The sequence below is a fragment of the Phodopus roborovskii genome, unplaced genomic scaffold (assembly GCF_943737965.1).
Source record: "Phodopus roborovskii unplaced genomic scaffold, PHOROB, whole genome shotgun sequence".
NCBI lineage: Eukaryota > Metazoa > Chordata > Mammalia > Rodentia > Cricetidae > Phodopus > Phodopus roborovskii.
This window is the reverse complement of record NW_026126470.1, coordinates 32,200,671-32,223,886: the sequence shown is the minus strand read 5'-3', so window position 1 is coordinate 32,223,886 and position 23,216 is coordinate 32,200,671. Positions and strand designations below refer to the sequence as shown.

Sequence of the window (23,216 nt, the reverse complement as noted above, 5' to 3'; positions counted from 1 at the left end):
GCTGGTGTAAACACTGTATTTTCATTTAGTTTTCTCTTCCATTACCAAGGTTGACAATGAATATCTTCTATTTTCATAGTTTCACTAGGTGCTTGTTTTGTATGTGTGCATCAGAATTCCATCTAGGGGCTCAGTTAGTAAAGTACGTGTCTTTCAAGCCTGAGGATTTGTTCTCCATTCCCAAAACCTATGAAAACAACAACAATAAACAAAAACCAATAAGAGCTGGGTATGGCGGCATGGGCTTGTCCTCCTAGCTAGGGGTTACAGATCCCTGAGGCTCCATGGCCACTGGGCTAACCTGTCAAGCCTCAGACACTTAAGGAACGGCATCTAAGCTGTCCTCCACACTTATTTGCACAAACACTCACCCAGACCAATGCATACAGGATGTACATCTAAATAAACACAGAAATCTTTCCAACCCACCAGAGCAGACTTTTCTGGGTAAATGAGTAAACCATGATGGAGTTGTCTCTCCCCTATTTGTTGGGGATCTGGTGGCTTCTGTTACCATAGTGAAGATGCGGGTTAGCAGGGGCAAATCAGAAGAGTTCTGCAGAGTTAGAAGAGAGCTGGGCTTCTTCTCCACCCAGGGCGACTCTGCCCTCTCGTGGTCTACGCAATATCACTTTAAGCATAGAAATGCTGTGCACTTGAATGTAATCTTGTCATTGCTCTAGAAACACCTTGCACAACAGGCAAGAGATTGCTTTGAGAGCCATCCATGCTCCCTGTCTCCCACAGGGCGTCTGGGAGACTGTATTCTAAACATCCCATTTTTGTGCCACGCATCTTGGGATTTCCCTGGAAGGTGGAGCTGCTCTTCCTCTGAGTGCATTTGACTGTCTTAAATCCCCAGACACCACACGGCTTATCGTCACCCTTCTTTACATCAAAAAAAAAAAAAAAAAAAAAAAACCAGTTCCCGTGTGTCTCCTTATTAGAGTTCTACAGTGTGCCTTAAGAGCTTTTTAAAATTTCTAAAAAACACTTTAAATATTTTTTTTCTCCCATTGAATTTTTGAGCTTTTTAAGTAGACTGGGGGAGAGATGCTACCTTCCTGACCTTCTGCTGCACATGTCCAGCTGACAGCTTTATAGTCCTTTTCCCCCGATCCGGTAGCTCAAAAACAGATACCAGCCTGAGCACTAACTGACATCAGTCTTTGTAAGTGTGAGCCACTTAAATACTTGGTTTATTACAAATATTACAGATAAAGGTGGTATTTCAGTGCTTACTGGACTTGGAGAAGCTAAGTAAAAAGATCCAAACAAACACAGGAGCATCAGTCACTTTTTTTTCCCCTCTCTAAGGTAATGAGAAACAGTCTGAGACACTCCAAAATTGTGTCTCCCTCCCCAGCATCCTTCCCTCCTTTTCTGTTCCTAAGAAAGCTAGCGAGACACTGCTAGCTCGGGTACAGAAGGGTCAAAATGAAAGAGAGATTGCCCACATGGTAATTCTTTTCCAGTCATAGTACAGAATAAGCAAAACAAAGGTGAAAAGGTACAGTGTGCACAGGCAGCATCACAGACACAGCTTAATGGTTACTAATGATGTATGTTCTCTTTTGTATTAAGCATCCTCTAGGTTGATTATATAGGAAGTCGGCTTTCAGAGTGGTAGGTTGTTTTGGGGGTTTTTGTTTTTGTTTTTTGGGTTTTTTTGTTTGTTTTTTGGGGGTTTTTTTGTTTTTGTTTTTTTTTTTGTTTTGTTTTTTTTACTTGAGCAAGCATCAAAGAATTTAAATATATCCCAATTTTTCTTTAAATTTACCCCAAAATTTCTTTAAAGGAATCCCCAAATCCTATTTAATTAAGTCATGAATACCTTTGAGGAAAGCAGGGATTTTTAACATCTTAGGCGGCTTTACATGGTTTGGACTGTTGGAAGTATGCCAAGACACATGTTAAGGAAATCCTGTAGCTCAACCCCAAGGGTGTCCACCACCATGCATTAGGATGCCTCATCCTTCCCCCACAGCAGGCAGAACTTGAGGATGCCCTTCTGGCTCTCACTGTCCTTGCTTATTTTTCTAGGTCAGCATCTGAGTGTCGTTTAATATCAGTTCATCCTGAAGCCCTAGGGCAGCTCAGAGAGAGAGCCCACACAGAGTCAAGCTTTCGGGCACGTGCTTCTGTCTGACTTCTGAGTTCCTTTAGGTGCAACATTCTTCCTTCATTTTGCATCCCAAATCTGGGCCTAGTGCCCTTCTCCTGGAGCAGGGGCACCCCACCCCCCCCCCACCCCAACAGCTTAAGTCACTGTGAACCCATTCAGCGGCTGGTCAGAGGCCAGAGGAGTGAATTCCATGTAAGGCAGGCCATGTGTTACCACCATTTCCCCTGTGGATGCAAAAACCCAGGAGTTAGATGGCCTATACATGTCTGTTCCTATTTATGTCCCAACTGTGACATCTCAGACATATGTGCCTCACTCTCTATTTTAAGTCATTCTTAAGGACTTCAGGATGGTTCACTACTCGGAGCATAAAATCTTGCTCGCTCTCATCATCATTACGCAATTAAAAATGTGAGGAACCTGATCTGTCTCCTGTCATCCTGGGTGATTCTACATTATATCGCTAAATCACATAAGCCATAAACGTGACTTTTGAAGCGCAGGTTCCTGCAATGAGAACAGGGCTCAGTTGTATCCTATGTACTAGATCCTACTGAGTCTGTATTTTAACGGTAGAGAGATTTAAAGCCTGCAGAGTCTCTATGAACAGCCTTGGGCTGGTGCACTTGGCCGAAAGCCCAGCAGGTCAACACCCTCATGCTGTTGGCTGTGTTGGAGCTGCAGTTGGTACATGCATGGACAGTAGCCAGTGAGATGTCTGGGTAAGCCCTGAGCAGCTCTCTTAGGGCATGGCCATTCAGACAGTGTGTCATTTGGGATTGAACCCTGGTACAGTGTTCACGGGGATTGCCTCTCTGTAACATAATAGAGTTTGAAGATAGGAGTGATTTTGGAAGATGCAGTCCTCGCCAAAAAGAGATGGGATGTTGAAGGGCAGGGTGGGGTGCTGAGGAAATAGCGCATTGGTAAAGTGATGGCCGCCCAAAAATGAGGACCAGTGTTTTATAGCTTCAAAACTTGTGATCCCAGAACTGAGGAGGCAGAGACAGGAAGACTCCTGGGTCTTGGTAACCAGCCTGTCTAGATGACTTGGTGAGCTCCAGGATTAAGGAGAGACCTGCCTTAAATGAATTAAAATTGAAAGAGATACTTCTTCACATTTACATGTACTTGGCTACCACATATATGCTACACACACACACACACACACACACACACACACACACACACACACAGAAAAGAAAGTGTTCTGAAGCATAAGAAGAAATGGCAGTATATAAAACAGAAAGAAAATAGGAAGAAAAGGACTGAGACAAAAGATGTCCCAGCACCACAGAAGGATGGGTATTAGGACCAGCACCTGTCACTCTAGTATTTGGAGTGAGGGAAACGGATAGATCTCACAACTCAGTCAGTGGCAAGTCACTCTACCTAAGTGGTAAAACCCTGTCTCAAAAGAGAAGCCATCACAAAGCCATCCCAATACCAGCATCCATCCTCATATATTTTACAAGTTGTGAGCATGCACACCCTCCACCCAACTCACCAAACCCTGAGTTGAGATCACATTGTTCATCACTGACCTGCACTCAACCCATGATCTTTCATTAATATGCTGGGCTCCTTCTTAAACAGAATACAATTTTAATTGTTGGGGCTAAAAACAGAAACGGATGAACTTGATTTAACATCCCCCAATTTGAGTTCAGAAGGAATAAGAGCAGAAGCTGGCATTTGCAAGAGTGGAAGGTTCTCAGCCCCCACCTTACTAAACATACAAACCTGGTAATGGGTGACATTTAACCATTATTTACATACTTCTTACAGAAAGGTTATGTCAAAACCCAGTGTGTATCATGCTCAGAAGCCCCACTCCTGTAATATTGCCAGCTCTCTGCTGTCAGCGGGATTTGGGAGCTTTGCCTCACTTAGGGGAAGATACTCTGAACTAGGTTGAAGAGTCAGGATATCCTGATCATGTGGTTCAGCATTCTGAAGAGTTATGAAGAGAGATGTGGTGGATGACGGTGGTGATTACGATTAATGATTACTTATTAGTGTTGATATTACTTGGCTCAATTTGGGAATTAATTTTTTATACCTCACCAATGCAGGACCTCCGTGTTGGGCCCTTGACACAATGTCCATCGTTATACCATTGAAAATGTAACTCTAGCTGAAGCAAGAGCTGGCAGCAGTGAAGTGAGTGGTGTGGGTAGTCGATCTGATTTAAAGAGGAGGCCCGTTCTGAGGTAGCAGGTGATCCGCACGACGTCAGATAGCAAACCTGACTGTGATACTGTCTGGGGAAGGACTTTCCCCTAACCGCTGCATGTTAACTATCCTGGACTTCTAAACACACTGCCATTTAAATATGACTTCTTGTCTGTTTAAATACACAAACCATGATATCCGATTCTGCCTCTGTTGTAGTCTACGATTCATACAGAAAAACCAACAGTCAGGAGCAGTATGCTCCAGTACAGTGCTCTGCAACTCCAGACGCGTCATGTGCCTGACTTCTCACTCCCTTTAGCTCCTCACTGTGGTTCTTCACTAGGCCGTCGTCAGGATCCCTTGTCACTCAGCACCTAGTTAGATCACGTTGTGATTAATGGGCAATCAAGAATGGTGCGGCAGTTTAAAATAAGGTGTTCGAAGGGAATGCTTGTCTTCTGAGTGGTATGCATAAGTGAGACTCTTGATATAGGTTTAGCTATAGGTTTAGGTATAGATACAGATACACATACAGATACACACATACACACACATATATGATTTATTTTATTTTGTGTATGTGAGTGTTATTCCGTGTATGTATATGTACCACATCTGTGCTGGTGACATGGGGGTTAGAGGAAACGATCAGATCCCCTGGAACTGGAGCTACTGATAGTGTTGAGCCGCCATGTGGTTGCTGAGAACTGAACATTTGCAAGAGCAGCCACTACTCTTAACCACTGAGCCATCCCTCCGGCTTTTAGTATTGCTTTTCAGCATGTTGAATGCACACCTCTGGACCTACATTTTAGGAGTGTGGCTTCAAGCCATGTCTGAAATCACTTACAAAACTGGAGTTGGGCCCCTTATAATTTCATGTGTTGATGAAGTAGTTTAGGTTTTTGGAAGGCACTCAGTTTTTTTTTTTTTTTATTTTTATTGTGTGTGTGTGTATGTGTGTGTATGCATGGCATATGTTCATGTCTGTGCAGGTACACAAACCTATTTGTAGAGGAGGATGGTGGATATCTTACTCCACAATTTTCCATCTTATTCCCTTGAGATAGAGTCTCCATCACTGAACCTGGGACTAGATGGGCAGCCAGGAATGCCTGGTGATTGCACACACGTGCACACGCGCTCATGCTCGCACACATGCACACTCGCACGTACGCATGCACACACACGCATGCATGTGCACATGCGTACACACACACACGCATGCATGCACACTCACACATGCAAGCACACACATGCACACACACTCACACCACTGAGGTAACAAATGTACACAAGGCCATGCCTGGCTGTTTATGAGGACAATGGGGATTAGAATTTGAGTCTCCGTGTTTGTGCAGAAAGTACTCTTACCACCTGAGTAGACTCCCCATGCCCTGCCTTGGTTTTCATGTGGATTTAAATGCTGCTCCCCCTCTGTACCTAATTTTCTCTCTCCCTACTATCGGAACATAGTAGGCACGTATCATTTTCCTGTCTTAAAACCCTCCGGTATATAAGGGACCATTGCCAATTACTAACACTCTGCACTTTATTGTTTTGTCATTAAATCGATATGTGAAAATGCCTTCCTTGGGCTGGGGAGATGTGTCAGTAAAGTGCTTATCTGGCCAGCATAAGGATATGAGTTCAATCCCTGATACCTACATGAAACAGACCAGGTATGCTGAGGCACACTTCTAATCCCAGCACTGGTGAGGATGTCCATTGGGCTCTCCAGCCAACCAGCCTGCCATAATTGGTGAGCTCCAGACCAAAGTAGGGCCCTGTTGCAAAGCAGACAAGACACTTTTGAGGAACAATAGTCTAGGATGTTCTCCTGCCAATATTCACACATACTCTCATAAGAACACACACACACACACTTACTTTACATGTTTTCCATGTTTGCCATAGTAGATAGAAAATAAGGGTGTGTGTGTGTGTGTGTGTGTGTGTGTGTGTGTGTGTGTGTGTGTGTTTCCTTTCTCTTCTTAAAGACATATAAACTGAATCAAACATTTAAAAAAAAATTCCCTTGAATGCCAACTCCGGTTATCAAATCACTACGGCAACTGGTTAAGGACTCGGGGCTTTGGTTGTAACTTTATAGACAGGGAAACCAAGGTTCGGAGACTAGATGGGCAGCTATGCAGCCTAGCTCCAAAGCTCTCACCTTAGAGAACCGATCTGCTCGTCTGATGACCAAGCACCAAGCCTCCAGCAAGGGCCGGCGTCTAAGTATGATGACCCCCAGCGTTCTGTGTGTGTAAGAAACCAAAGTCGAATAGTGCAGTCCTCTACATTAGAAAGGTTTAAAACCCATTCACTGTCAATACTGTCTGCACACGTAGTAAACAAGATGTAAGGAAATACAAGTGTCCTTGGCCCTTTGGTATTTTCCCCAGTCCCTTGCTACTGTCACATCTCACCTGCCTGCCTCTGGCTGTATCCTCCTGAGACCCTGCCCTTAGCATCAGACCAGCTCTTTGTAGACCCAAATCCGGGACCCCACACTGGGAAACTGTAACGCTTTGGACATTGGCTGTGCTTATTGGTATCTTCCGCTGTTTTTGTTTCTAAATTTCTCTGGTTAAGATGGGTCAAGACCAGGCTGGAGAAACCCACAGAAACTGCTGACCTGAACAAGGAGGAGCTCATGGACCCCTTGACAGCTGGGAAACCAGCATAACACAAACCCAGACTCCCTGATTGTGGGTGTCATTTAGGAGGACTGGGCAGTTGATGGGGCCTCTGGTAGTAGATTTATCCCTAGTATACAAATGGACTTTGGGAGCCCATTCCACATAGAGGGATACTCTCTCAGCCTAGACACGTAGGGGAGGGCCTAGGCCCTGCTCCAAATGATATGACAGACCTTGAAGACTCCCCATAAAAGGCCTCACCCTCCCTGGGGAGCAAAAAGGGGACGGGAGGGGTTTGGTGGAGAAAACAGGGGAGGATGGGAGGATGTGGGTACTGGGAATGACATGTAAAACAAGCTTGTTTCAAATATATATATATATTTAACTCAAGCCTCCTAAAGATTAAACCTCCTAGCTGTAAGCTGTGTTTGCAATTCTGAGTTCTGGCTGGCAGCTGCTTCTGAGAGAATGTAGTAGCAACAGTAATAATGTCAAGTCCCCAAGTAGCCATGACCCTGCTGTGTTGCTATCTGCTGCCTACATTTTCATGAATACTGCACTTGGCAGAGACCCATAAGCTATGTTTATTACTGGGCTCATCACATACAGTGGTGGCCAAGCACATGCCAGGTGCCTACTGAACAACATTATTTCACTAAATGAATGAAAGATTGAGAACCTGGTTCTCTACTGGGACTTCTTTTTCTATTAATAAATTTTATTTAAATTAGAAACAATCTTATTTTACATATCAGTCCCGATTTCTTTTCTCTCCCATCCTTTCATGCCCCCCCCAACTCCCCATCCCATCTCCCATCCACTCACCAGGAGGGTGAGGCCTTCCATAAGGGATCGTCAAAATCTGTCAAGTAATTTGGGGTAGGACCTAGGCCCAACCCCATGTGTCTAGGCTAAGGGAGTCTCTCCATGGGGGAGTAAACCTCCATGGGACTCCCAAAGTCCGTTCACAAACTAGGGACACTTCCTGGTTCCGCTGCCAGAGGCCCCATAGACTGCCCAGTCCTCCTTGCTGATACCCACATTCAGGGGGCCTGATGAGGTCCTATGTGGGTTCCCCAACTGTCAGACTGGGGCCCAGGAGTTCCCACTTGCTCAGGCCAGCTGTTTCTGTGAGTTTTCCCAGCATGGTCTTGACCCCTTTGTTTGTCACTCCCCCCCCCCCCCGAAACTGGCTCCCAGGATTTCTGCCCAGTGTTTAGCTGCGGATCTCTGCTTCTGTTTCCATCAGCTACTGGATGAAGGCTCTAGGATGGTGTTTAAAGTAGCCATCATTCTCATTATAAGGGAAGGGCAAGGATGGCATATAAAGTAGTCATTCTCATTATAGGGGAAGGACATTTAAGGTAGCCTCCCCACTATTGCTTAGATTCCTAGTTGGGGTCATCCTTGTGGATCTCTATACAATTCCCTAGATTTCTCTTTAAACCTACAATGGCTCCCTCTATTGATGAGTCTCTTTTCTTGCTCTCCTCTATTCATCTCCCATTCAATCTTCCCGATCCTACATGTTTTCCTCCCCCTCCTCTTCTCCCCTCCTCTTTTTCCTACCTCCATCCCCTCTGCTCCCCCCCTCGTGCTCCCAATTTGTTCAGGGGCTCCTGTCTCTTTCCCCTTCACTGGGGGAACATGTATGTCTTTCTTAGAGTCTTTGTTTCCTAGCTTCTCTGGAGGTGTGGATTGTATTCTGGTAAACCTTTGTTCTATGTCTGATGTCCATGCTGTGGCTAGGTTACTTGACTTAGGATGGTTTCTTCTAGTTCCATCCATTTGTCTGAGAATTTCATGATTCCATTGTTTTTTATTTTTTGTTTGTTTGTTTTCTGATGAGTAGTACTCCATTGTGCAAATGTACCACATTTCCTGTATCCATTCTTCAGTTGAGGGGCATCTAGGTTACTTCATGTGTCTGACTATTACAAATAATGCTGCTATGAACATAGTTGAACAGATGTCCTTGTTGTATGAATGTACATTCTTTGGGTATATGCCTAAGAGTAGAATTGCTGGATCTTGAGGTAAACTGGTTCCCATTTTCCAGAGGAACTGCCATACTCATCTCCAAAGTGGCTATACAAGTTTGCACTCCTACCAGCAATGGAGGAGTGTTCCCCTTTCTCCACATCCTCTCCAGCATAAACTGTCATTGGTGTTTTTCATTTTAGCCATTCTGATGGGTATAAGACGGTATCTCAGAGTTGTTTTTGTTTGCATTTCCCTGACGGCTAAGGATGTTGAGCACTTTCTTAAGTGTCTTTCAGCCATTTTATATTCCTCTATTGAGAATTCTCTGTTTAGTTCTGTACCCCAATTTTTAATTTAATTATTTGGTGTTTTGGTAACTAGCTTCTTGAGTCCTTTGTATATTTTGGAAACCAGCCCTCTGTCAGATGTGGGGTTGGTGAAGATCTTTTCCTAGTCTGTGGGCTGGCATTTTGTCTTGCTGACTGTGTCTTTTGTCTTACAGAAGCTTCTCTGTTTGAGGAGGTCTCATTTATTAATTGTCAATCTCAGTGTCTGTGCCACTGGCGTTATATTCAGGAAGCGGTCTCCTGTGCTAATAACTTCAAGGGTACCTCCTACTTTCTCTTCTAAGAGGTTCAGTGTGGCTGGATTAGTGTTGAGGTCTTTGGTCCATTTGGACTTAAGTTTGCTGGGACTTCTTAACTGTGTCCCTAACATCTCCTTTGAGTTGATAATAGAGCTGAATCTATAATAGATTAATGAACAGACCCTCTGGGATATCAGCTTTCTGTTTGAGTCCCTTTCCATCAATTCATCTGGCATAGTGTCTTTTCACCACAAGTCATTTTGAGCTTTAGAATCTTAGTTTGTATAATATGTTATCTTGAAGCCCTCAGATTAAAAATGAGAGAGGTTTCTTTTTCTTAAAAAAAAAAAAAAATACAGCAATGACTTGCAAGATAGGCTCCAACCTCAGCCAGATGGAAATGGCTTGAGCCCTCCTGAAAACGCCAACTCATTTCAAGTCTAAGCACAGCACACCTTGTTGGAGGCCCTATTTTCCCATCTGCGGGGAGGTTATAGACAATATGTTAATAACCTGCCCATTCCAACTGGTCCCTCTGGCTCTACTTTGAGTAGTCTACAATGTAAAGAGCCTCCTAGGTCATCAAAGAAGGTGACAAGGAGGCGTGGTCTTGAGGCGGGAACACAAGAAACAGTTTATGGAGGGATTAAATTATGAAAGCCCCTTCTATACTGTGTAGCTGGGTCTCTGATTGGCCAGGATGACAGCGTGACACATTCCAACAACTCAGGCACCTTGCCATGGGCCTGTTAGTAAATTAAAACGCTGCATACAGAACATGCAGGATTAAGGGGTATGGAACACACTCCAGCTACCTAGGGTAAGTGGCTACAGTGTGTGGTTGTTACTAGCTAGTCATGTAGATGAGCTTGAGTACTGACATTGGAACGTGGAATGCATAATCCTGGTTACTAATGTGCAGCGCCAGTGGTGGCAGAGCAGGCGCCTCCATCACACACCATGCATAAAAACAGACACGCCACACCCAAGGCCCTCTTAAGGTCTTCACACTGCAAAATGGTTCAAATGTTGCCAGGCAAAAATAAATTCTCTGTTTCAAGCTGTATTGAATGAAATTAGATGAATCATATTTGTTGAATGACGAATGAGCCCTGCTTTGCACTCAACAAGCCGAGAAATTTTGAGTAGCAAAGTCACCCTTGCCAGCCTTCTGTAGTCCTAGGCTCCTGGAAAGTACCCATGGGTCACTGCACATTCTTTGGGAAATGGCTTAAGATAAAGTATTAGCTACTCATTATTGTCTTCCCTCTGTCTCTTTTTTTTTCTTCCTAGTCCCACCATTCATCCAACCTTTTGAGTTCCCAAGATTCTCCATTGGGCAGAGGGTCTTCATCCCCTGTGTGGTGGTCTCAGGAGACTTGCCCATCACCATTACCTGGCAGAAGGATGGCCGACCGATTCCCGCAAGCCTCGGGGTGACCATTGACAACATTGACTTCACCAGCTCCCTGAGGATCTCCAACCTCTCCCTGATGCACAATGGAAATTACACCTGCATCGCCCGGAACGAGGCCGCAGCCGTGGAACACCAGAGCCAGCTGATTGTGAGAGGTGAGTGGAGATACACAGCCCATGTGGTAGAATCCAATGGCGGCATGGCTCAGAATAATGTGGAAAGAACCAGGGACAGAAATTGTATAAATCAAGAAGGAGTTCCTCTAAATTCTGAAACAAACTTATGCTTGTCTAATCTCTAATAATACGTCCAATAAAACAGTTTGGTAACATATACAAGGGAAGTCTGTGGAGTCTGATGCAACAGGGCTTTCACTTAACATGTATGTTTTTGAGGAGAAAAATTTGTTAGGCCTGGGGTTTATTTTGTTTATTCTAATTATATATTTTATCATTTGGATTCATAACTGTTGAACATTTACGGGACTGGAGAGATGACTTTGTATTTAACAGTGAGCACTATGCTTGCAGAAGACTGAATTCTGGACCAGCATTGGTCCAGTAGCTCACAACTACAACTGTAACCCCAGCTCCTCCCCTCAGCCCCAGCCCCAGCCCCCCCATGCACATAACAAAATTAAAACTAACCTTTTAAAAATAACATTGACGGTGCTGTAGGCCACAGCTTTTCTAAAGAGCTACAACATGGCAGTGATTTTACAGATGTGATCCTCACTTCTGTTTAGTATTAAATATGTCATTGGTTGGGGAAGCTTTTGCGATGGTTTAAATAAAGATTACTGTCATAAAATCTATGGGAAACAATTAAAAATGGATAGTCTAGTGTATAGAAAACACTGGTGGCCAGGCAGTGGTGGCGCATGCCTTTAATCCCAGAACTCAGGAGACAGAGGCAGGTGGATCTCTGTGAGTTCAAGGCCAGTCTGGTCTACAGAACAAGTTCCAGGACAGGCTCCAAAGCTACAGAGAAAATCTGTCTCAAAAGACAAGGAAGGGGGGAGAGGAGGGGAGGGAAGGGAAGAGAAGGGAGGGAGGAAGGAAGGAAGAAAGGAAGGAAAAAAGAAAACTTGACAGTGAGCTCAGTCCTCCTAAGATGTACTGGTTCTCCTGCAAATCTTCACTGCAGACCCCAGAGTTGCACGATGATTCAGGCTGTGAGAGTGAGTGTCGTAATAGCAGTTACCCGTCGACCTAACAAGCGCAGATGTGATGTGATTTAATGATTCCCTAAGGGTGTAATAGTCATGTGCATTGAGAAGGTAACCATGGAGGAAAGGTTACCATGAATGCTGATTATTTGTTATTTTAAATCCCCAAACATTAGGGTCTCTGTGCGGTTGTTATCTTCAGGACCATCATTAGCAGACTTCCTTGAGCGGAGGGTCCCCCATCCTTCCTCTGACTGGAGCTGTGTCCTCTGGCACCTCACACCTCTCCTTTTCTGGCAGAAATGAGTACGTTTCTTAAAACTCACCAACAAAGCACAGAGAACGCTGTGCGCCTGGGAAGAAGTCAACAAAGCAAATATTCTTGTAATGAATAAGCAGGAAACTCGGTCTTCATTTAGAAATAAGCAAAAGATACGCATGGGAACAAGGAAACTTCTCCCTTTTCCCCTACTTTTTAAAAAGATAAATAAAAATAGAAATATTTTTTGTTTCTGCCCCCCCAGTTCTTCCTTCCAAGCAGAATTGTCACTAGTGCCTTGACTGTCTTTAATATAATCCATTCTGAAGGATCGAGGTCAGGAAGTAAAAGCAGTAGATATATAGAGGATGCTGGGTTTTCTTAATCATCATCATCATCATTATCATTACTTGTGATAGTAGAAATAGAAACCAGCATTATTTTGGCCAAGACCAAGGTCATCTGAAGCATAATTGACCTCACTCTTCAAATTACAAAGTGGATTTTAATCTCATTGGTCGTGGGCTTGTTCTTCAAAAATTAGCTTCTGTTAAGGGTGCGGTGTGTCAGCAGGTGGGTGACAAAGTTATGACATGGGTGGTCACTCTTCACATAGTGGCCACTGTGACTTCAAATGTCAGAGAAGACAAGGCATTGTGGGACAGGATCCCACATGAACTGCACTGTGGAATCCCCCAGGACATTAAATGTCTCGTGTTGGGATTCCTAGTCCTAAGCCAGATCCATTAAATGATCATCTTTGAAAATAGATCTGTCTCCCATCTCCGTGGGAAATTATTAACTCTTCCTCCAAAATCACTAGATAGGTGATTCTCAGATTTTGCCAAAGTTGACAGTGTCTCAGGGAGCTGTAAATGTCTGGCTTCTGGGATGTAGGCCATGCTAAGGAGTCAGCCATCTTAGAGGAAGACCAGGTCTGCACCACTCATGACCATTCATGAAGCTTACAGGTTGACTCTGGCTTGTCCTCTGTTGGTGCCTGTGTTTAGACCACGTGGTTACTTCACAAGTCTACTCCCACCCCAAGAATCTGACCAGGGTGGTGACATAGACTGATATATCTTTTTATTTTTCTAATAGTTCTTTCAGAACTTTGAAAAATGTGTTTTGACCTTATCTATCTCTTCCCATCTCCTCCCAGATCCACCCTCCCATCTTCCCTACCCACCAATTTTGTGTCTTTTTTTTTCTTTAACACCCATCAATTTGTGCTGCCCTATATATACTCTTGGATGTCTGGCCTTCCTCTAGGCTGTGGTCAACTTACAAGAGCTACATTCTTAAAGAAAACTGACTGTTCCTCTGATAGTAACTATCAATTGCCAATAACTTCTCAGCTAGGAGTAGAACTTCATGCCCACCTTCCCTCTCCATGCTAGGTTTTGGTTTTGGTTATGGTGATATCTTTCTCGCACAAATAAAGTCTGTCTGTCGGTCAGAGAATGGAGCTTGCCACTAGCTGGAGATCTGTACAGATGACAGAAAATGATACAGCTAGGCAGATACAGGAAGTAAGCAAGGACAAGCAGGAACTTGCTCCATTCTCTGCAGAGACACATAGGAGGTAAGGTGTGCTGTGGCTTGCTCCTTCTCTCTGATCTCTCAGCGTTTCCCTCCATATCGGACTCCGGCCTTTTATTATCTAGACCAACTAAGAACTCCTTTTACATATTGGCGCCCACATGGCCAGAACATTAAAGGCAAGACAGGGGCAAATCGCCCCATGAGGGTCCCAGTCCGGGCCCTGAGAAAGCCACCAGCTGCCTGCAGTGAGCAGGCCACACTTGATTCCCTGCTACTCCCCTCCATCCAGCAGCAATGGTGTAATCCCTAAGACCATTTTCTTTGAATTTGGTGGTTTCACCCAGATTTTATTTAGACAAAGGACACATTCCCAGACCTAGAGACTTCCCAGCGCGGGCACATCCAGTCCAGCTCACAGCCGTGCACCCGCTGCACGCCTGCCGCCTGCCTACCCAGCACCTGCAGCGCCTGGCTTCATTTTAGTTTTGTTCTGTTTGATTTTTTGCTTTGTCTTGGTTATTTTGGTTCTGGTTTACGCTTGCATGGGTCTTGTTCATGCTGTCACAATCACTGAGTGTTCATAGGCACAGTTGCCCCGTAGCATCCAGAGGACATTGTTTCTATATATTCTCCTACTTCCTCCGGCTCTTAATGTCTTTCTGTCCCCTCTTCCGTAGTCATCCTCAGCCTTGGGGAGGGGGTACAGTATATAAATGTCCCAGTACAGCTGACAACGCTTCAGTTTCTTGTTCTCTGAACTTTGGTCAGCTGTAGGTCCCTCTGTTAATCACTATACACTGCAAAGAGATAAACACAGAGACTCACAACTGGTTAAGCTTCTCTGAGAGTTGAGAGATGCATATCTCTATGGGTATACCGATAAAGCATTAGGAACTAGCTTACTATTATGTCCATTTTTGACCCAGTGGCTGATCCAGGTATGTGTTTTACCTTATGGGGTAAACCTTAAATGCAACCATAAAATAGTTGGTTATTCCCACAGTGTTTGAACCACAATTATACCAGTCAGTATGTCTTGCCGGGCTAGTCATTAATTTGTAGCTCACAAGATTCATAGCTTATTAAGACTGATGAGTAACTTTTGTCACTGAGGAAGCTAGCCAGTAGGGATGATGCTTTCCGAGTGTGTACCAGATTGGCATCTCCATGTTCTATATTTGTCTTCAGTAATAGGGTCTTACTGTCAAGTTCTGGGGGGGGGCAACCAATACTATTGGCAATAAGCTATAGTGTTTGTAGGTCTTTATAAGCTCACTGGCCAACAACTCTAAAAGAGGTAACCCATTCCCGGTACTGTGATTTTGTTTATTAGCCTATAGTAGGAGCACGGTTGCCACGTTATACGGTAACACTATTTTAACCCCTTTTATGTATGTATATATAATGGGAAGCTTCTACCATAGTAGGTTTTCATTATCACACTACTGCTGTGTGAGACACTAGCTGAGCTACAAGGCATGGGGAGTAATACTTAAGACCCACTTCCCAATGACAGCCCTCCACCAGCCTCGTTCCCCTACCCCAAAGCTCCACAGCTTCTAAAACGGTGCCTCCAGCTCAGATCCCAGTGTCCAAGCACATAGCACATGAGTAACATTTTGCATTCAATCCACAGCACACATTTGTCTAATAATGAGGGAACGAGAGCGTCACAGGGCCCCACGATGATGGGAGAGGTGAGGGTACGAGCCTGAGACATTTCAGCTTCCATTGTTCCCCTAGCAACCTCATAAGATTGCCCATAGTCTCACCAACATGACAACCTAAATGTGGGCTGAACAAGGTCAACAACAAACGTCCCAAGGTGGATGGGGAGAAGCCTACTAGGCCTCAACTGTACGTAAGGAAACTACAAGAATTCTGAGGGTGGGATAAATAGTCTCCCCATGGGAAAAGCACACCAACTGGTTGTCTAGACCAAATAGACAAACCTGGAAAAATACATACAATAGCAAGTAACATTATAGAGACTGAGTGTGTGTATATATATATATACACACACTCATCTCCTATAACAATAAAAAAGATGCCATGAATTTGAAAGAGGGCCATGAGAGCATATAAGAATTTGTGGGAGGGTTTGGAGGGAGGAAAAAGTAAAAAAAAAAAAAAATATTACCAGAAAAAATTGTTCTGGTTAAAATTGAACTGAAAAGTACAACATAACCAGTTTGGGAATTTATATCATGCAGATTTTGTGATACGTCATTGTCTTGTCATAAAAATCAAGTTGCTCTGAATAGTTTGTAACTGGCTGCTGGGTCTGGAGAGATGGCTCGGCTGTTACTGGTTGTTCTTGCAGTTGACCCATGTTCAATTCCCAGCATCCATGTGGAGGCTCCAGAGCATATATAAAGCACATACACATACATGCTGTATGCATACAATGCATACACTTATGTGCTGGATGCATAAACTACATACACATACATGCTGCATGCATAAAGTGCATACATAATAATACATGCTGCATGCATACAATGCATACATATACATGGTGCATACATACAGTGTGTAGATATACGTGCTGCATGCATAAAGTGCATATACACAGTCAAATAAACATGCACATAAATAAAAAAAATCACCTGATGAAACAAACAACCACCCTACAAGCAAGGTCCCTTCTGGCTGTTTGCCGTCTCATTATTTCATCAAGATAATGTCTAAAAGGCAAGAATCTGACAGAAATAAATGTGGGATATGAAGTTCAGCGAGCACTTTCTCAGTCACAAAGTATCCTCAGCAGTCTTTGTTTTGTTTCCTTAAAAATCTCGCTAATGTTTTCAGTGTTTTCTGTTTTCCTTCCTGAAGAGAAAAGAAACTATTCTTAGGGCCTTTGTAAATCTAATGGTTTATACTTGTTTTCAAATGCTTTTCCTAATTATTTTTCGTTTCTATCTTCCTCTATTGTTAGCAACTATCCACTTAGTCTGCATACTTACATGACCCTGGTATAGCCACTGAGATGACAGAAACTCACCTAGGCTGTAGGAGCTCCTGGGCCAGTAGGGCAGAAATGGGTAACAGATCAAGCAACGTGGCAAGCGGCAGACCCTCCACTGAAGAAGAAGGGTCACTTCACTTGGTTTAGAGGACACATACAATGATTCCTAAGGGGAACACGGTGAGGAGATCTTGAAGTTTAAGCAAACAGCCACTAGATTGGATGACAGCAAGAAAAAACGTGTTCTAGAAGGCCCGTTGCCCCTAAGGGAGGGAGATGGCAGAGAGCAGATGGAACTAATTGAAATCTGTGTGGAGGGTTAGCTGCAGAGCTGACTCAAATACTTACTCAAGGTCCTGGGTCTTAAGAAAAGTCTCAAGGCCATGGGAATCAGTTAGAAGCATGGGTCGCCTTCTAGAATGAAGTGAGCTGGCGATCACAGAGACCTACAGCAGAATACTTCCTGCTCCCCATGAGAAGCAGAGACATAGGACCCAGGTGGTGGCTGCAGGAAGGACTCAAGATCCAGGGCCATTGCAGAAGGTTCTTTGTTGCCCTTGGGGACCAGTTGTATGCAGATCTCCCCAAGGGAGCAGCCAGCACACACACAACCTGGGTGTTTGTTTGAGCTGTCTTCCTGATGGTGCCATCCCCCTCTGTCCTTCATACAAAGTAGCTGAGGAAGGTCATGCTCTCCAGGCTCACACCCACCCACTGTGAGTGGCAGCCCTTCCCTGGGGTCTGTGTTCAGAATTCCAGATTTTGATGTAAATGACCAAGTTGGGCTGGGGACTTTTTAATCATTGCTTTAGCTACAGCCTGTACTGAAAAATGGAAATAGAACTCTTAGGTGAAAGGCTCACTGTCACTGTCCAGAGAGCCTTTGGCAAACTAGGGCTTTAGCCATTAACCTCAGAACACAAGCTGGCATGAAGGTTCATGAAGGACACAAACAGTAAATTGATGAAACACATCACATGAAAAGTACAAAAACGTGTAGCAAATTGCTCTGTGACTTTAATCTTTCACTGGAATTGAGAAATGTCTTCCTCTCTTACATGCTGTAAAGTCTTGGTCTGAGATGTGGCGAGGGAAAGGTAGAAATAGAATGAGGAGTTTAGAGGTCTTAAAATTGCCTGTCACTGAGAGGGTGGTTTGGGAGTGACAGGCTATTAATTACAAGAGCAAAACCTACCTTGATAACAGGGAGATTGGTGTTCTTGATATGATCACAGAAGATTTCACAGAGGAATGCACTCTGTGGGCATTGATGTGTAAGCCGTTCAGGAAGAAAGAGAGGGTGCAGACAGGACACTACAGCTTTTCTGTAGGCTGACCTGTCCCACATTGTTCTGTATGCATTATCTATGTGATCCTGGAAACATGGCTGACTTCTCTGAGCCTTGACCTTCTCATTTGAACATAGTGGGAGTCAGCCTGTGGCTTCCAGGGATTGGAAGGATCTAACAACCTTTTTGACTGGCATGTGTGGTGACTAGCAAAGCTCCCATCTCCCCTAAGCTTAATCAATGTCCTATGATCAAAACAGTACCCAATCCCTTGCTCTGAGACTCTGTTCTCACAGGATGCAGAACCTGATGCAAGAGACAGTCAATCAGAGCAGCAATACCAAGCAGCTCAGGTAAAAGTGGGGATGGGGAATAGGGTTCAGAGTAGGGATGACCTTCCTGCTGAGACAGAGGCAATGACAAATAGGAATACATCGGACAAAGGCGCGGAGAAGAGCATGAATGACCCAAGCAAGACCATCCTGGGGACTAGTAAGTGGGAAGAACTTTGGGATGGCTTCAGAAAAGTCTAAGAGCCCGCAAAGCATCTTAGGAGCCCGTTCATGATCAAGGGCCAGTGATGGTTTCCCAAGCATCCTTTACATCACTGGGCGGAGAAGGGATTCAAGCCGAGTACCAGAGATAAATGCCAAATGGAAGCCATTTAAGATAAGAGACAATACTGCCCTCACCCTACCTATTTGTATTTCTCTTGAGAGCAGAGCGTAATCAGAACTGGCTACAAATCACTCAGCTGGGATGCAAATCCTGCTGTGATTCCAGAGTAAGAGAGAAGGAAAGATTAGCATCAAAGAAAACAGAAAGCAGTAAAAAGTTGCTTTAGTAAGTGAGTTGCCATTGTTGTTAACTAGAGCTCATTTCTGCCTGGCACTTTCTAAGGAGCTATCCTGAATGGTGATTATTAAGTGTTATGTCTGGACCTGTAGCCGTGGTATCATCTGGGAGATCATAAGAAAAGCAAAATCTGAGACTCTGCCTCAAACCCCATCCCGTCCTCTCTGTGATGGGAAGGGTTGGGATATGGTTTAGTTACGAGCTCAGTGGTATACTTTTTCGTCCATGTTGTCTCAAGTACCATTGTATATGAAAAGTGGATAATTGATCCGTTAGTTACTATTCTCATTACCATAAAAATTCAGAAACCTGCTTATTTGTTTCTTGGGTTTTCATGAAATCATGAGAATCAGAAGAATCAGCAGAGGGAGTTCTGTTATGAAAGAGAAAAGCCTAGTTAGGGAAACCATGGGCTGTCCTTGCCAATATCTGGAAAATTCTCGAGTAATGACACAAGAGAATTATTCTACTAATCAGGGACCATTTCCATCTGTAATTACACTATACTTGCCATGTGTTAATACCCCATATAGACATCTTTGATGAGCTTTTAAGCAGAATTTCTTAGCTTAGAGCCAGATTGTGTGGAGGGTCATGGATGAGTGATAACTCAGAGTGTGCCAGCTGGGTGTCTCATCCAGTGAAAAAGCAGCTCTTCCTCTTGGCAGAATGAGCTGGGGATTTGCCTCACACACCACCGACAATGAGTCTAGTGCAGTGTAAGGAGTAAGGTTTTTCCTCCCGCCGCCTGGTCTTGTCCCGCCACCGCGCCAGCCCCAAATAACGCACTGAGACTCTGTATTTGATATAATGCTGTTGGCCAGGTACTAGTCTTAATTATTAACCCATTTCTTTGTATTTTCACGTGGTCTTACCAGCAAGAGGCGGCTGGCGGTTCTGCCTTCTCCAGACTATCTTGACCCTCCTTACTACTTCCTCTTTCCTCCTCGTCTGTTAGTCCCGCCTACCTTCCTTTCCTATTGGCCAGCAGTGCTTTATTCATCAACCACTATGAGAAGCATATGCAGAATGACAGCTCCCATCACCACACAGTGCACTTTTCTGACCTCCTTGGTCCCTGAACACGTGGCATGCAGGCAAAATGTCCGTACATGTAAATTCTGAAAAGAAATTTTAAAAAAGAACAAAACAGAAAGATAGGAAGAAAAAAGGAAAGGGAAGAAAGACAGGGAAGGAAGGAAATATGGAGGAGAAGAAATACAAGAAAGAAAGGGGAAAATAGCCATATATAATCTCTAGTATTTCCCTAGGAATAATTTCCTGGCCTTAAGGTATTTGGCTTTTATTAATTCATTCCATACACACACACACACACACACACACACACACACACACACACACACATTTGATCAAATGCATGTTTCTCAAGATATTGTTTACATGAAGCAAAACTGCCAGGCAGTTTACAAATACACCAGATCCCATTGCTGTGTGCTGTACTTAATTCAAAGCTGAGCATCTGAGTTTACCTCAGGAAACAACTCTTAGAATGATTTTTTTTCTTCCAGCAAAGTCCTGAACTTTCTGAACCTCAACTCACTCCAGTCATAACAGTCCTATGAAAGGGGAACCCCAGTGATCCCTAATTTTCATATTGGGAAGTTGAGGCATTTTGTAACCTGTACAAGGTCAAATACAAGAATTAACAGAACTGGAGACCAGTGTGCCCATCCTGATCTGTGTTCTTCCTTGCTACCGTGATTATTCTCTGCAGAAACATTAGCCTGAGTTCCATCTCTGGATGCTTCTCTGGTCTTGATATAATTCCCTCGTCCTTGGTTACTTCATGGCCTGACTGGTCTTCGCTGTGGCTTGAATATGTTCAGCGTGTTTCTAAAGTGCTTATTCCAGTGAGATCCTAGGCACCTCTCCAGTCCATGGCGTGTGCTAGCTGAATTCCCATCTGTCTGAAGCACTGAGGTCCACACACGTGTCTTTAACATTGGGGATTCTGGAATCAAAAAAAAAAAAAAACCCAAGATTAATCTTACTCAGTGCGTGAAGGAAGGGAGCACCATTTGTTTGTATGCCACGTGTTTAATCTGCAGCGGATGTAACCCATCCCATCCCTCCCACAGTGCACAGCTATCTCAAGAGTCCACCCTGCAGGGGACCTCCAGTCCAGTCTGCAGATGTGCTGAGAGCAGGCCACTGTCAGGTGCCACCACTCCTAGAATAATGCTGATCTGCTAATTAAGGCTCGAACATTACTAACCTCCTGTTAGTTTAGTACAAAGCGCTAAGTAAAGTGTTGAGTGTGCTGTGTGTCGGGATGGACCTATCCAGCACCGCACAGACTTCACGACACAACTAGGTTCTGAATCTCATGGGTTCTTAGTACGCTATAGCGATCCTGGCACCTCCCGCTGACCAACCTCTGCGATTCTACTTTGGCCCTGCCTGCCTGGTACTGACACATCAGGAAGAATGGCTCGTGTGTCCTGGTGAAGCATCTAGGGCAAAGCTGATCAACACACCATGCTCTCTACTACCTCTCAGGGTGCTTGCTTGTCAGTTCTTTCTGGGAGAAAGTCGGCAAGACTTTGAACATTTCATAACCAAAGAAACACCCTTGATAAGTACAATTTGGGGAACATATATTTAACCTCTTCCTTATACACTGGCTATTATTCTGTTCTGTGTGGAATGAATTCCAGACAGTCTTGAGTATGACATGTCTTGAGTTCACCAATGCCCCTCACATCTGTAAAAGACCAGTTTCCCTACAACAAAACAAAATTCCCACTAAAAACAATTCATAGAAGGCCCACCAGGACCCTGACTGTTTCTCCCATTTATCCTGAGCTGCAAACACAACAATTGCTTTTGTGTTTGTGTGAAGCATTCTTTTTATTTGAAGGTTTGCAGGGATAACTGTTTCATTAAATCACAACTTTAAACCAGTGGCCCCATCTGAAAGACAACATTTTTCTCTTTGCAGTTCCTCCTAAGTTTGTGGTGCAGCCCCGGGACCAGGACGGCATCTATGGCAAAGCAGTGATCCTCAATTGCTCCGCAGAGGGTTATCCTGTGCCTACGATTGTGTGGAAATTCTCCAAAGGTATGAAGTTGCTTGAGCCGTCTAGTGCACGCTAACTATACAGTGTGTTGTCAACAATACTTGTCCTGTTGGAGATATTTCTTGCAGGTAGCTACGTCACCCTCTCTCACCCTAACCCATCTCATAAATAATTGACTTTTTAGATTTATCTGGTAAGATACTATGTATCATCGCCCCAGGGTGTTGCTTTCAGAAGCAGTCCTCAGGTGAGTGTCTGAGGTTCCCTGCTTCCACAAAACACACCATGCCGCCGCCATTTCAAGAGGATGGTGGCTCATCCCATTGGTAGATCACATAGTGAGCATTTGTTAAGTTACAATGTATGCTGTGGAAGCTAAAGGTAATACCATTTTAGACATCAGAAAAATCATTTCCATTCATGATACAGTCTTCTCCAGGCAAGGTCCCTCAACTGTTCCGAACGTGGAAATTCTCTCTATTCACATTCAGTGACTGAGTCATCCAACCACCAAGATCCTGGCACCTATTGAGAAATGAATCAGTCAGCCAGTCAATCATGATCTTTCCTCCAACCAGTGAAGATGGTTTAATCTTCATTAATTCGTGTTTAATTGTCATGAGTGTATTTGTTTCCCTTTTCACTTAACTACAATTTCCAACCTAGGCATTTCTCTTTACAATAAATTATTTTCTTCCCATGAAAACAATCACAGTGGGAGAAAAAAAAAAGCAAGTGTTGAAGTTGCCATCATCTCTTTGGTATAGATAGGCTGTGAGAACAAAAGGCCTTCAGGCAGTGACTAGGAAAGCAAGAGAATTAATTTAGAAAGAAAGGAAAGGAGGAAGGAAGAGAAGAAGGAAGGAAGGCCCTTCTCCGTCCTAGCTTTTCTTCTATCTGTGGGAATCACCTTATTGGAAGATAAAAGCTGCTACTTAGAGTTTCTTCCCCTGAGTCTTATTTTAAGCCATGTCTGGAGCCTCATGTTGCATTATTACATTGAAATGGACAAACAGAGCAAATTTAATTTCGCTCTGCCCACAGCATACTTGATGGTGTGAACATTTTCTTTGACATTTACCGTCACAATTATTTTTAATGTTGCCACTCACCCAAGATTGCTTCTCCCCAATGCTATTTCCAGACTTTTTGCACCC

General features: G+C 43.9%; 1 protein-coding gene across 1 annotated transcript in view; it reads left to right on the top strand.

Annotated features, from left to right (window-relative positions):
- The window catches only part of Dscam (DS cell adhesion molecule), a gene marked incomplete at its 5' end in the record, with an annotated part of 506,420 nt that overhangs the window by 303,124 nt on the left and 180,080 nt on the right, over nt 1-23,216 (top strand). Inside the window, 2 exons of the mRNA XM_051191959.1 lie at nt 10,811-11,089; nt 21,981-22,100. Coding sequence (XP_051047916.1) covers nt 10,811-11,089; nt 21,981-22,100 — 399 coding nt within the window. The remainder of the gene's footprint in view (nt 1-10,810; nt 11,090-21,980; nt 22,101-23,216) is intronic.